At 26.2% G+C, this 16,664-nt stretch overlaps 1 protein-coding gene across 1 annotated transcript; it reads left to right on the top strand.

Moving 5' to 3' along the window:
* The first annotated feature begins 647 nt into the window (after window positions 1-647).
* On the top strand, window positions 648-16,285 carry LOC100206686 (DODE). The gene is made up of 3 exons (XM_065803191.1): window positions 648-912; window positions 12,505-12,537; window positions 15,523-16,285. Exons 1-3 carry the CDS (start codon window positions 648-650, stop codon window positions 16,137-16,139), a joined length of 915 nt encoding a protein of 304 aa, XP_065659263.1. The 3' UTR covers window positions 16,140-16,285.
* The last annotated feature ends 379 nt before the right edge of the window (window positions 16,286-16,664 follow it).

The following is a 16,664-nucleotide window of genomic DNA, read 5'->3' on the forward strand; positions in this document are numbered from 1 at the left end:
CAGTTAAAAAGGATATAAATTGATATGTCAAGTTTAGATTTGTTAAATTAAGATTCTAAGACCTTATGAAAGAAAATAGCCTAGTTAGGTATTAGAGAGGTCAGAGTGTTCTCCAAAGTTTTTAAAACTAGAAACCACTGGTGCTATTTTCAAAGATTTTCCAAAATTCGTAAGAAGCAATTGTTGCATTCAGTGCAATAGCACTTATTCCAATTGTAATTGTAATGTAAAAATTGTAAAAGAAAATTTTTATTCTAAAAGTAATTAAAAAACTACGATAAGTATATTAAAACCTCATTTTTAAGTTAAGTAATATATTTTGCAGATTTTAATTTCCAAAATGAGCACCTGCATCTTGATTTTTTTCCTGAAAAAGAACAAGGTATTTTATACTAAAGATTCAAATCTTTATGAAACATCACGAAAATATATCATAATAGCAGATTAAATTAGTACAGTCTAGACCGCAAATACTTAAATTACATATTACTAAATTGATTTTTAAACTACTTATTACTAAATTACAATTTTTAAATTAAATACAATTATTAAATAATAATACAATTATTAAATAATAATACAATTATTAAATAAGCAGTATTAAGTTTACAAACTTGTTACGCACATTCTAAATCTCTATATTTTAGATGACTCAAAATATATCTAATTCGACAAAGTTAAAACTTGCAAAATGTCTTGCTGAAATCTGGAAAGAATTTGCAGAAGAAATCCCTTTACCAAAATATAAGATAGCTTCTATTGAACATGAAGAAAAGCAGTTAGTAGAAAAAGCTCATCGTGTACTTCTTTATTGGTACCAATCTGATCCTGATGCATTCAATGAAAACAACATAAAACTGAAGTTAAAAAGTCTTAAGCGGAATGATATAATTAGTGATGTCTTTGGAGAAGGTTAGTATGTAAAAATCATATGAAAAATATTTTTACTATGATTATGAGCAGAAGCTTGTGAATAACAAAGTTTTGGTTTTAGGGATATGATTAGGGAAAAATTTTTAAAATTTAATTAAAGTTTAGCAATAAATAAATACATTGATAAATAAAGTATTAAGTTTAATCTTTAGTTAATCTTGCTGTAATGATTGTCAAATGAAGCCATAGAGCTAATTTTCCAAAAACAATTCTTTTACGAACTTTTTGCATATTTTTACAAAAAACTAACTAAATTTACATTTTAAAATTTATTTAGAAGTTTTTGTATAGTGTATAGGAAAATATTGATATTTATTTCTACAGTTAATAAAATTTTCTATCAACTGTAGAAATAAATATTAATATTATTGTGTTAACTACATAAAAGGATTTTCATAACTATTTTAATATAATTTAATCAAAAAAATCTCCTTTTAATAATATTTATTTTATGTAGTTAACACAATAATAATATTTATTATTGCGTTAACTACATAAGATTTTCATAATTATTCTAATATAATTTAATCAAAAAATCTGCTTTTGAAAAAGTATTTATATATATCTATTACAATTCAGTAAATAATCTTTTTGTGATGTCACATATGTAACAAAAAACAATTTTTTGTCTATTTTGCTATTTTGCACAAATAAAACAAAGTTTTATCTGTGAGCAAAATAGAATGCATTTTTTAAAAATATTTTTATTATTAGGCAAAAAGTATCACAGAAACAAAATGAAAAAAAGTCATAAATACTGAATGACAAAAAATATTTTTTGTATATAAATGCCTTTAACATGAATATACTCGGTGTAGTTAAGGCGGTTTACAAATTAATTGAATTCTTTTATTTGAAATTAGCATGATTTTATAAGCGTATTATGTAAAAACAAAAGTTTTAGATGTTATAATTTTTTTTGCTTCAGGTTTTTTTAATATTTGAAGAAACTTTTTTCTTTTTTATATAATTTTCTAAACCTTTTTACTACCCCTAATAGTGAATTTAAAGAACACCATTTTGGAGTTTTTGTATCACTTTCGCTCATCGGCGTTAACATGAATTTAGTTAAAATCTTTTGAAAAAGTGCCTTTATTTACTATAGATCCTAGTTCTAATCGGTTCTGACGTATATTAGCTTTATATAATTGTCAAAATACAATATTTCTATCAATTTTTACAAAAAATACTAGAATTCCGACCAAAAAAGAGCTTATGATTAAGAAAAAGCGCCAATAAACGATCAGAACAGATCATATTTTTAAACTATGATGTTCATTTTACCTAAAGAACGTATTTATTTCAAATCTTATTTGAATATGGACAAGCAATTGGGATTTAAGAAGATTTAAAAAAAAAAAAAAAGAATCTACGGTCTGGGTTTTTTCGCTACAAACATTTATATTTTATGATACCGCAAAATTTATTATTTTAATTTTTTTCTTTTTATAATTCATAGACCTGGTCATTCAATGGAAATATGTTGTAGTCAACAAAATATCATAGAGACGCTATAGTATTTTAAAGTTGCCTTGACTACACCGAGTAGTATTGATATAATTTTCTTTTTTTAAAATTATTCTCAATTTTTTTTATCAAATTCAACAAAAAACAACTTCATAATGGTATTTTGAAAGTTATTTTCAGTTTGAATTTGCTTAAGAAGCTGCACTTTAATAATTTTATAAATAATTGATTTTAAGGTCTTGTAAATTTTAATAGTTAGCTGTTTTAAGTTAAGGTTAATATATAATAAAAATAAAGTTGTCTGGAGCTGAGAGATTGAAAAAATTTCAGAGAAAAACAAAAAGCTGACAAAGAATATTGCGCTATAGAAAATAAAAGGACTGAGAGTCTGATAAAATTGAAAGTTTCAAAAGTGAACTGCACAAAAAAGTATTCATGTAAAGAAAAAATGTAAAAATGTAAAGAATATGCGAACAAGTTAGCAGACAAAAAATAAAAGACCAATTAAATGAATCTATATCTTCAAGTTTTAATAATTGCAGTCCTTGCTAATGTAGTCAGGTGTTTAAAAAAGCTTTATCAAAATCAAAGAGAGCACTGCCAAAATCTCCAACTAAACACAAAGTTGTTGTACAAAGTTTGACAAATAATGTTAGGTTTATTTTTAATAATATAATTGAAAAAAGATTGATCTTAACGAAATGAATAAGTTAATAATTGATTTATATTACAGAACAGACATTGCCTTCACAATGCCCGGTCTAAAAGATGAAACAACAGTATGGAAAATATAAAGAAAAAAAACTAAAAAATGTTTTTGAGAGAGGTTCACACTATCTTACAATCAACTTATGGAGAGGTAATTATTCTACGTTTGTAAGCTAAGGCCTTAAATTATACTCTTTTCAGGAAAAACACCTGCAGACCAGTAAAAGTGCAAACTGCATGAGAATTTTTGCTTATTATTTTAAGCATTATGCATCATGCTTTAAGTAATTTAAGTAATAAGTATAACTTAGAGGATGGTGCATAATGCTTCAAGTAATAACATTACAGAGAAATTATAGAGGAATTACTATCTACTTTATCTTAATTTTAGAAATATGTTTGTATAAAAAGAGTTCAAGCAGCTGAATTTGAAAAAGACAAGGGGATTGCAGGATAAAGAGTTCTGCAGGTGAATTTTGCAATAATGGCATATGTTTGCGAATATCAAAATGAAGTTGGCCCTTGGAATTAGGAAAAATGACGTCGTTAATTTATTGCCGACTTAAAACTGTTAGAGGTCGGCAACAGGTCAGCGAAAAAAAATTTGACACAAAGGTTTTACCATAGAACATAGAAGCAAGATCGACAATTTTTTGCCAACCTCAAACACCTTAAGGTCAGTAGTTCGGTTGGCATTAGTGAATACCGACCCTAATTCATTAAAGTTTACTACTTTAATGGAAATTATATGAGATGTCTGAAAACTCTAATAATGATACTGCTCTTTCCACTGGTAACCTATCTTCAGAAATTAATAATAAATTTATAAAATTAATCAAACAACTTAACAATTATCTTTGCAATATAATAACACATTTGAGTGGGAATGTTTTTCAATTTTCCATGGAAAGAAGGGGTTGTAGATAGTGTTGGAGAAAGACCCAAGTCTTTTGTTTGAATGAAATGTATGTGTAAAAATGAGAAAGTGAGTGTTCAAATGTCTATGGATTTTTTTAATGTTCTTAAATTATTTATAACAGCTACTAATACTCTCTATATTAGCAATGATGAAATCATTAATAAAATTGACAACAAAAAACCTTGGTTAGAAGTCAAAAAAACACTGAGAGTACAAAAAGTTTATTATGTTAACGCTTTTAATGGATACTTTTCATTTTTATAAAACAAGTGACTCTAAGTCATCCGATTTTTAAATAAACTATAACATGCAATCTCCTGAAATAATTTCCCTAATCTGGAAAAATGACTTTTTAAGATTGGTGCCTTTTGCATAACAATTAAACTATCTTGATAAAATAAAACTTAAAAAGTTGAAACTTTAAAGTATATTTAAACAAAAGTGCTACTTAGTTCAATATTTATTTTAGTTATGTTAATAACATAAAAATTAAATAACATATTGTATTAAATTTGTTAAATTATTAAAAGTTTGTACAGTGTCATACAGGTAGCAAAACTTGTCACACACACAACATTAAAATGGGCATTTCCAAAAAGTCATGCATGGAAACTCATATATTTTTATATTTTCATAGTTTTGTCTATTATTTTCATAATAATAAAACTGACAATCTTTATTTTGCTCTTGTTTAATTCTAACCTATATAAATATTTTTTACTTAAGTTACTAGATAAATAAACATTTATTCCTCGGAAATATAAGTTTCAGCATTATATATATATATATATATATATATATATATATATATATATATATATATATATATATATATATATATATATATATTGTTAATAAACTCTTCTACAGCTTGCAATCCACGTAACATTTCTGTCTCAAATCTTCTCAGAAAGCCTTTCAAATCCCTATAAACCATTTAACAAGTGCTTGACTGAATCTTATTTTCCTTTATTTTCCTAAAATGTTACATCTTTTAGATGTCTAAATATGAGCTCGAATTCGTTGTCTCAAAGTTGACTACTATTAGATGTCTTGAATATTTCTGAATTAAAAACATCTAAAAGGTGTTAACATTTTAGATTCTAAAAAGATGTGTTTGTGCTGGCTGGGCAGTCTTCTTTCTATTAATAGCTAGGTCATTGAATCTCTTATTAGCTTCAAACATCACATCTTGAGTAAAATGATTGACTCTCTGACATTTATATTGTATTTTGATCTTTTCGTTCCACAACTGACTTGCTAAGTGTTGTAATAGAATGTTTTATTTCTTATCTGCATTAATGATCTTCCTGACAATCTTACATCTTAAGTGACTCTGTTTGCTGACTACTCAATTTTATACTCCTGTCCGGGGAAAGATTCTTTACTTATTGATTGCTTTGTACAGGCTGTCGATCTTGAATCTGATCTATCTTCTGTTACAGCTTGAGGCTTGCAGTGACATGTGAATTTTAACTTTAGGGGGTTATAAAATTTTAAAGGGTCCATAAAACCTTGTAGTTTATGGAGATTATTTATAGCATAGAAGAGAACTTTTAAAAAACAAGCAAACTTGCAATAATAAAGTAGCTTTAAAAGCTAATTATTTAGCGAGTTTATTAAGACATACTTCTATGTTTGGAATAAAACTTTTATATTTATAAATTATCTAGAAATGTTATAGTTTAAAGTTTATATTAAGTAAAATAAAAAATAGAAAAGTTACTATATTTATATTAAATAAATGCTTTTTTTATTCTGATAAACTATTTAAAGGTGATGCACATGCAATCATGCCTTACCATACTAAAATATTTTGTTCAAGTTTTATTTTTGTTGTTATAATCTATAAATCCAAAAATGAGAAAGAAAAATATGAACACTTATTACAAAGGATATTTTAAGAACCATAAGAAAGTCAATTCTTAAAGAAATGAAGTTCAAAGAAATTGGGGATGAAGTTGAGATTAGTTTTTGCAACATGTTCTGATAAAATCATTTCTGATAAAATCAGTGAAGGACTTAGTGATGATAAAATCGTATCAGTAAAAAAGGAAGACACAGCTTTTTTGACCAGACACTTTGCATCATTGAGATACATTTTCAATTGAGGATCATTGAAAATTATTCTCATTGAATGGATTAATAGTGCATCTATACCAACAATATTTAAGTATTTCAAATCCATTTAGTTCACTAGGAAATGGTATTCTAAGCTCTTATGTAAGCTCATCTAAGGTCTATTGGCTGTTATAAAATAACTGTTAATGGTGTTTTAAGTTTTAAGATAGTGGATGGTGCCTATAATGACGATCTTTTTTTTGATTTTATAACCACCATTTTCCGACCATATTTCCAAACGAATCCCCATTCTGTACTAGTATTGGAGAATCGTACATTGTTGAAGAGATGATATCGATTTGCTTGACTAATCAAGTGTTTCTATTTATTTTTTGCCTCATTATTCACTGCAATTGAATCTGATAGATTTAAGATCATACTTTAGTTATCTTAAAGCTAATTAACTTTATATTTCACTTTTAATGATTTTACTTTCTAAAATGTTTTATGCTTTTTTAAAAATTGTTTTATATTTTGCAGATACCCTGCAATATAACTCAGTTTTTTGCTACAATTATTGCAATATTGCTACAATTATTGCAGTATTGCTAATATTCCTGATGAATTGTAACGATATTGATGAATTGTAACAATCTTTCTGTGTCCTTTACTTTATGTCTTCTCAGACTATTATTCACTACTAACCTCTTATGAAAACCATTTATTCATCACAAAGTTAAACAAAATTGTTTTAAATTTAAATTTAAAAACCATATTACTAAGTTAGCATCTTCTATGATTGCTTTTCTTTGTTGTGGTTGTCATTTTTATACTCGCCTTTTTATACATTTTTATACCATTCCATTTCACACTATTCCATTCTCTACTTCTGCAAATCTCTAATTTGTCTCTGCATGGAATATTTTTGTCATATTTGGGCTGGTTTTAATACTAATACTCATTCTTGCTTGACTCATTTCTCAGTAAAGTTGCATTCTTTAACTGTATATTTCACTTTATGCTCTAAATTCTTTTATTTCTCTAGTTTTTTTGAACGTCAATATTTTGGAACTCTCATCTTCATGTTTTCCTAACTCATAGAACCTAAAACTTTTCAAGTCCTCTGTCAACTGTTTCATAGCTATTTAAGAATAGTGCTTTTTTCTAGTAACTCCAAGCTTGGTCGGGAAGCAGGAGCGATTGCTCTCGAATAATGACCACGGAAGTAATATTTAGTTGCGAAAAATCGGCGATTTTTTTTAGCTGTTTTGAGAATATTTAAGTTGATGTATGTCCGTGAAATAAAAAATTTATAACAAAGCCTGATCTTAGTGTTGTCAAAAAAATTGTTTTTTTATTTAAATAAAACCCTGATTGCTGTGTACCATACAGTTATATTATAAACCTTCTAGCATACTGCAGAGGGTAGTAAAGAATTGAAACGTACATATGTTTAAAAAAAAATTATGTTCATCTAACTAATATTTTTGTTAAACTTATTAGTAGTAGATTTACTTTGTTAAACAATGTAACATTGTTTATAAACAGTATAACAATGTAACATTTTGAAAACATTAAGAATATATAAGAATAAAAATAGTGCTCTATGGTATTTTTAATCTTTGTATATTTTTTATATTTTAAACGAAAAAAATAGCATAGAATGTTGTTTTTATGATTTAAAATATAACCAAAAATACAAACATTAAAAATGCCATCATAAGGTATTTTTATACATATTTCATAGTTTTTTAAATAAACCATTTGATTTATAAGCAAACAAATATTGTTGCTATATTTTATTGAAGTATTATTGTTTAAAATAAATTAAAACCATTGTTACAAAAGTGTTATTCTTTACAAATCTGTCAAAACGTCTTAATGTAAATATTATTGTTTATAAATCTGGCTGTACAAGACATCCCAGAATCGCTGTTCGCTAAATTACAAGAAAACTTGCGAGTCGTGCATCACTGGTTTTAAGGTTTCTAGCATAAATTGGTTTTAGAATATATTGTCAAATGAACTATTATTTTGTAGCTCATTCTTGGAGCCACATCTGCAAAACCATAAATTTTTTAAACTATTATTATTTGTTTACAAAAAAAATGATTTTAATTGTCAAAATTTTGAAAGTCTATTATATGTTATAGATTTTATTAATTAGGTATGTTACATGAAATTTTTAAATTCATCAAGTTCTAGGTTGTTATATATCATTAAAAAGAGCTTTATTTCATTATTCCAAAAGTGAAAAAATTTTCAAAATCGAACCACCCTACAAAAAGTTATGACGTTTTAAGTACCGATTTTTTGATATTAGGATTTGTTGAAGAAACTGTGGTCAAAATAAAGTTTTTATTAACTAAAACTATTATAACTTAATCAATTCTTATCCAAAAGTCTACATCTTGGTATCAAAAGATGGATACAAGAGTTATCTACAAATTTATAAAGGTTTCTAGATTACGGGTGCATCCGGGGGCAAGAGGGGGCACAAAACCACCATCAATACCGTCAATAAAGACTAACAGTATTCGTAAAAAAGTGTTTTTTTTTAAATGAAAATATAAATTTTTATATACAAGATGTTTTGTAATCAGCTATCCGACCACAGCCAAATATAGAAGTTTTATCATTGTCTTTGGGTGGATGTAAGGGTGATGGTTTCAAACACCCTATTGTCAAAAATGACAAAAATGAAAAAGAAATTTTTTTAATAAATATTTATCTTTATAATAAAAAGAAATCTAGTATCAAATCAAAAATTATATTTTACTACTTCACATCACTAGCAGTGCACCCTTTGTTTCAAGGGGTGTAGATGGGGAAGGGGCGTATCATCGCCCCCCCCCCCCTCTTTTACAACCTAAAAAAAAATTGTATTTTTAATGAGATTCGAAAAAATATTTAAATGTAATTAAAATAATAAACTTTAATATAAAAACATCTTTTACCAAAATTCAAAATACATCACATAATGCTTAGTGATAGTTATAGATGGTTCCCCCTCTGACCTGAAAAAATTTTTAAAAACAAAAAATATTTTATAATATTATTTTAATTAATTTACATCTTGTCTTTTAGTTAATGATTAAGATATTAAATTCCATTAATGAAACTATATAATAATCATTGTTAACAATAGACACGACGTAAATGTAAGCTAGATCCATCTATCAAAAAAAAGTTCCACTACTCACTTTATATTTTTACAAGTTCCACTACTCGCAGTAATTTTTTTTGTGCTAGTTCCACAAGTCGCTGTAAATTTTTTTTGCAAGTTCCACTACTCGCTGTACATATTTTTTGCAAGTTCCACGACTCCGTGTACATATCTTTGCAAGTTCCACTACTCACTGTACATTTTTTTGCAAGTTCTACTACTCGCTATAATTTTTTTTGTGCTAGTTCCACGAGTCGCTGTAAATTTTTTTTGCAAGTTCCACTACTCGCTGTACATATTTTTTGCAAGTTCCACGACTCGCTGTAACTTTATTTGCAAGTTCCACTACTCACTGTACATTTTTTTGCAAGTTCTACTACTCGCTATAATTTTTTTTGCAAGTTCCACTACTCGCTGTAACTTTATTTGCAAGTTCCACTACTCGCTGTAAATTTTTTTTGCAAGTTTGACTACTCGCTGTATATTTTTTTTGCAAGTTCCACTACTTGCTGCATACTACATATATATATATATATATATATATATATATATATATATATATATATATATATATATATATATATATATATATATATATATATATATATATATATATATATATATATATATATATATATATATATATATATATATATATTAGTAAAAATTTTTTAAAAACAAATATATAAAAATAATAAAAATCAGTAAAAAACACTTATCTAACTTTTTCTTCAACTTGAAGTTTCACCATTGCTGGAGCATCAGGAGGAGTTCCTGAGAACTCTTCTTAATGATCCAGCAATGGTGAAGCTTCAAGTTGAAGAAAAACTTAGACAAGTATTTTTTACTAATTTATTATTGCTCTGTTCTTTAAGAACATTGAGCACTCTATTTGTAAAATACACGAACATAATTTACATATATATATATATATATATATATATATATATATATATATATATATATATATATATATATATATATATATATATATATATATATATATATATATATATATATATATGTATGTATATATATATCTATATATATATCTATATATATATATATATATATATATATATATATATATATATATATATATAGTTGAAAAATAGTAAAATCATGTAGTAAGATAATAAAATGCATGTCCAATTATCAAAAAATAATGGCAACATATTCACATTAGGAAAACATCAACTCAATGAAAACATCAACTACAATGTCAGCAACCAGCTGGAACTTTTTCATATAATAATCAACAGTGTCAGAATCATTTTCTTTTCTAGTCCAGTAAGAAATAGTAATAGCCTTTCTATGTTTTTTTTTAAGTTTTAGTATTCTGCTATTGTGCAAGACTGTCATTGCTCTATCGGAATCATATCATTCATAATTATTATTGATATAGTATGTATTAAATATATATATATTATATTATAGTATATATTTAATATATACTATAATATAGTATATATTATTAATATATTATATATTATATTATGTCTAATATTATTGGGTATAGATTTAATATTAGATATAATAGATATAATATTATATAATAGATATAATAGACATAATATTATGTCTAATATTATTGTCTAATATTTATAATAGTATTATAAATATTAGACAATAATATTAGACATAATATTTTATAGTATTATAATATTATGAAAACATGTATTATATTTTCTATTAGAAAAACTTTTTAATAGTAATTGTTATTGACTTATAAAAACGAATATTTAATATCCTTCAGTACCCACCCTTCCCCCCCAAACAGAAGTCGGAAAAACAAAATTTAGGTACCAAAAGTGAGGGTAAAAATAGGGTATCTGCTAGTTAAAATAAATTCATGAAATTTGGCATGTGCATAGAAAACATATAAACTAAAAAAAAAGAATAGGATAGAAAAAAAAAAGATAATATCTTTAACATTTACTAAGCACAAGAAGTACAACACACTTTTTGATATCAATAAATAACACCTTAACTTACGTCAATATAATAAAAAAATACTCTTTAAAAAAGTTCAACTATTCTACTTTTAGAAAAACTTCTAAGTTAATATAAAATTCTAAAAAAATATGCTACAAAACACCATCCTACCATACTGCCTAAACGCAAAGTTCTAAAAACGTGGAACAGTTTTTTAGCACAAAAATCGGTTCCGTAAAACGCGGGATGTAACATACCTATATTAATATATTCTTTTTTTATTTTATTTCAAAGGTATGTATTTTTAATGTAAATGTAGTTTTGTGTATTAATTTTTATTCTAATGTAATCTTTATGATTTATTTTGTAACCGAAAAGACTTTCAACAATAATAATATGAAATTATTAATAATCATCAAAGTTAATAAAATTAAATATGAAACTTACAAGTTTTTGGTTACTAAACACAAACATGCATACAAAGTAACTCACAGATGAAAAAGCACCGCACCTGAGGTATACTCTCGAGTATTTAATAGAAGTGGTTGGGGAGGATGTTTTTTAATTAATTTTTTGAAAATTTTCCCATCCACCATAAGCTCATTTTTTGAAAATTTTCCCATCCGCCCTGTTTATTATTTTTTATTTGTTATCAACAAAAAAACTATTTCTCAAAACTAAAAAGAAATTTTAAGTGAAAATTGGCCTTATAAAAACCTTAGCCTTTTTTGTTGATTTCAATCTAGTGGTCAGTAATTCATGGTCAGCAATCCCTCACGCTTCCTGACCAAGCCTGTAACTCCTTATTTAATTATTCTTGCACTTGTCGTGAGAGATTTCTGTTAAAAAAATTTTAAATTAAGTTTGCTAGCAATAAATTCACTGTGTAGTTGCTAGGATCAATAAATTCACTGTGTAGTTGCTAGGATCAATAAATTCACTGTGTAGTTGCTAGGATCAATAAATTCACTGTGTAGTTGCTAGGATCAATAAATTCACTGTGTAGTTGCTAGGATCAATAAATTCACTGTGTAGTTGCTAGGATCAATAAATTGTGTAGTTTTTTTTTTTAGTTCTAGTTATTTAGATTTTAAAAAAAGATTTTTTTTTTTATAGATCTGTTTTTATAGATCTAGCTATAAAAAATTTGTCACAGGAATTTCAGAGTTTAAGTTTATATAAAGCTATATTCAGATTTATATTTAAGTAATAATATAACCACACTTAAAAAATACACGTTATTTATAAGTAAAAAATTTTATTCACAGCTTATTTTATTTGCTAAAAATTTAAATATACAAATAAAATTTTTTAGTAGATGATCAACCTGCAAAACCCAAAGAAACAAGTAAGTTTTTTTTTATTTCAATTCTAATATTTTTACTTGAGTTTTGAAAGAAGTTCAAATAAGAGTTTTAAAATATATTTTTTGCCAAATAATTATATCCTTTTATAAAATCACTTTTTTTAAAATAAGTTAAAATTTTTTTAATAAAAAATTAAAATTGGTAAAAAACTATATATTTTTACTTATTTATTCATTTTGTTCTGTGATTTTCATTATCTTTTTTTTTTGTTCCATTATATCTAAATTTTATGTCTAGCCTAAGTGTTTTTAATATTTATATTATATAAATATTAAAAACCACAAAAAACTAAAGCAATTCAAAAAACCATAAAAACCAAAAAAACAAACTCCATGAAGAAACTGTTTTCTGAAACTATAAACTATGTTAATAATTTCAGAAAAGTTGCTGTTTTTTTCAAATTTGTTTTTGATTGGCAACAATCCTGATACATTATTAATTGTTTTATTAAATATTCCTTTTTATATTGTTTTTTCAAATTTCGTAGTAAAATTTTTTTATTTTGATCAACTTTTAAAGTAAATTCTAATTTAACACTATGAAAAAGAAAAACAACAGTAAAATGAACTATTAATTTTTCTGTTTCACTTGCAATTTATCTTTCGAAGGGTACATTACCACTCCAATTATAAATCTTCTCTTTGATAGGTACATTTCGACTCCAATTTTAAATCTTCCCTTTAAAAGGTACATTTCCACTTCAGTTTTAAATTTCCTCTTTAAAAGGTACATTACCAGCCCAATTATAAATCTACCCCTTAAAAAGTACATTACTACTCCATTTTAAATCTACCCATTGAAAGGTGCATTACCGCTCCAATGGTGCAATTTGCCTCTTTCGTTATATTATTTATCTGTAGAGTATATACAACTAAATTATAGCAAATATGAAGTTTACAATTCAACACACTTTTAAGTAGGTTGACCACAAGTGCAGAGAAACTTAAGTGTTTTGAGGAAACGATCCAGATTTCCAGACTAGTTAAATACTATATCTAAGATTATGGTTTTACATACTAGTTTTGTAAACTAATGTTCATTTCAGAATAAAAATATCAAGAGTGCTGATACAGTTAGAATCAAACCATATATAAATACTGTAACTGTATACTGTAAATAAATTGATTTTAATTTTTTATAAATTCTTATTATATGCTTGAATATAATGTCATTTTATATAGTATTTTTTATTTTAAAACCAAATTAGTCAGTTACACTTAAAATTTTATTGAGTCCATCTATTAGGTATTAAAATAGATATTTTAAATAGGTGTTATTTTAGGAACAAATTAATTACTGTTGATGAAAAACAAGAGAATTTAAGTCATTGTGAGAATCAAAATAATGATTTTATGTTTGGCTTCAACTTCAACATCTGTATTCATGGAAACATAATCAGACCATCAAATTGGTCTTCTCATTGGCATATTGAAAAAATTACATATGCTTGCATTACATTTTCAGCTGGGAAACTAAAGTGCTTAACTTGTGCTAAAGTAAAAAATTTGGGGCCTTCTAAAACTTAATGCATTAAAATCTTAAAAGTCTGGATTTCAATAAGTATTTCATTTATTGGGTAATGTTGCACAATTAATATCTTTGTGCTAAATAATATTAACGCTTTTAAACAGAACTGCACATTTTCAACCCAAAAAATTGATTGAAATTTTATATTGTTCGGAAATCAATATAAAATAAAAGGTTTTATTGATAATCGAAATAAATAACACTGCAAAGGTTTTTTTGTACAGCCTGTTGCATTGCAAAACACAATTGACGCTACTTGGATTCATTTTACATATTCAAAAACTGAATGGGACAAATATTACAAACGGTTTGCAATCAAGGAGTAGTGAAACAAATATAATAGAATTTATTGGAAAGCAAGTGAAACAGAAAATTTGTCAATAAGTTATAAATATTAGTAGAAAGGGGTGCCTGATTTAGTGCAAATTTCTTATCAGAGAATCTGCATAAGTCCGAACTGTCATAACTGCCTTTTTTTGTTTTGTTTTGTTAATTCACCTCCCCAAGGCCCAGAAGGCCACTACAGACGAGAAGGCTACTTAATTGTGGTTATAACTCTCTCTCAACTCTATAACTCCGAAACACGAACCTTGACGAACAAGGCCGCTGCGCGGAGAAACAAGTTGAGCGCGGTACTACCAGGAACGTTGTGGGGATCGAACTCGGAACCTTTCGCTTATGAAGCGAGCGCTCTACCACTACACCACTACCGCATTGTTTACTTAATTGCAAACTTGCATAAGTGCGATTTGTGCACTGATTGACAGGTGTGAACTGGCATATTTTCAAAGCAATTTTCAGTTGGCTATTATATGCAAATCGACATAATAGAATACTGGCATAAGTTCACTGAAAGAACTTTCAAACATTGGCATATGCGCGAAATAACATAAGTGCGAACTGACATACGTTTGCTAAAATGATATGCAAACATTGAAGCCAATAAATCACTAAATTCTCATATTTTCTTGATTTGAGTAAACTATCTCACAGGTGGCTTTAGCAATAGTTACTACTTCAAGATCGTAAATTCTAGTACAACTAGTTTATTATATTGGTTTGTAGTGTATAATAATATTTTTTTTTATTCTAACATTTTCAAGTATAAACGACTTAAATTGTTATTTGCTAATATTTTAAACTAAAATTTATGTTTTTATAGTTTTTATTAAGACAAAATGACTTTATATTATATATCAATTTATCAATTTAAAAATTTGTATTAAATTGCTATGAAGTTTGCCTTTTCGCCTTATTATAATCAGTTATAACCCCTTTGTGTACTTATTATTTTGGCGAAACACATTCGATAATCATGATTTTAAAAAATTATTTAAATATAATAGAATAAAATCATCTATATCACGACATGTAATTTAAATCTTTTAAAATTAAAACTTATAATACAAGTAAAAATCCATCAAAAATTTTTTTTTTAGATGTCTTTAAAGTTGAGGACCTTTCTTTTCGTCAGATTCGTGTGCTTTCAGATTTATTAGATCCTGACTATGGGTGGGAAGAATTTGCTTATCACCTTTTTGAACATGACAATGAAATGACAAATGAAATACAAAAATTTCGTCATGAGTATGCTGGAGGTGGTAACCCTGCATACCTGTTCTTAGAACATTTGCTTCAAAGAAGGCCGAAGATACGTTTGAATGAATTTTTGGATGCTTGTAAGGTAGCACAGAGAGCAGATATCATACTCTATGCAAATGAAAATTTTAGTAGAATTTGCTATATCAGCGAATTAGATAAAAAACAACGGAGATATTTCGCCGATAAGATACGGGGAGATATTGTTCCAAGTAATTGGGCTGAAATTGCGAGCGAGTTTAGCGAATTTTCTACTGAAGATATAAAAAGAATAGAACTTGAAAGGATGGCTGCAAATAGTTATAGTCCGACGAAAAAATTGTTTGAAAAGCTTCAACAAATTCATCCGAAAATGGAGTTAAATAATTTAATAAATGTATGTGAAAAAATCAGGAGGATAGATGTTGGTAATAAACTTCGTGAGTTTGCAATAAATAATAGCAACATAGCGCAATAGATGTTTTTTTAATGTTTTAATGTTATTATGTATTATTTTTTCGTATTTTTTAATTTTTTAAGTTTGTTAGGTTTTTATCGGAAGATCTTTATTCTTTACTTAAATATTTAAAATATAAATATTAAAACGAAAAATAATATTTAGAATTTAGATTTTTTCTTAAACTTCCTCTAGAAATTGCACTTTATATAAATTTTATACGATAATGCATTTTCTAGAGAAGCGTAATGAAAAATATAAAACGTTCGACTTTTTTTTTTACCTGTTCGAGTAACAAAAAAGGGCTCCTATTAGACCGCAATCTGTGGATGCTAATCGCATCGGTCTGTGACATCCCTTCTCAGAACCAAGTAATTTTTTTCAACGAAACGGAACTATCGTTTCATTTCGTTGAAAATTATCAATAATAAACAGAACATATTTTTGTATAAGCTTTTTCTCTCAGTGTTGTTTAGGCAATTTTAAAAAGTTACAGCGTCTGTATGATATTTTGTTGACTACGACATATTTCTGTTAAATGATCAT

This window comes from Hydra vulgaris, chromosome 08 (genome assembly GCF_038396675.1).
Source record: "Hydra vulgaris chromosome 08, alternate assembly HydraT2T_AEP".
In the NCBI taxonomy this organism is placed as follows: Eukaryota; Metazoa; Cnidaria; class Hydrozoa; order Anthoathecata; family Hydridae; genus Hydra; species Hydra vulgaris.

Bases quoted from the DNA above. Each gene is read 5' to 3' on its own strand.
- LOC100206686 (XM_065803191.1), top strand. From the start codon at position 648: ATGACTCAAAATATATCTAATTCGACAAAGTTAAAACTTGCAAAATGT. The intron at 913-12,504 runs GTTAGTATGTAA...AAAATTTTTTAG, and splicing joins TAGTGATGTCTTTGGAGAAG to TAGATGATCAACCTGCAAAA. The intron at 12,538-15,522 runs GTAAGTTTTTTT...TTTTTTTTTTAG, and splicing joins TGCAAAACCCAAAGAAACAA to ATGTCTTTAAAGTTGAGGAC.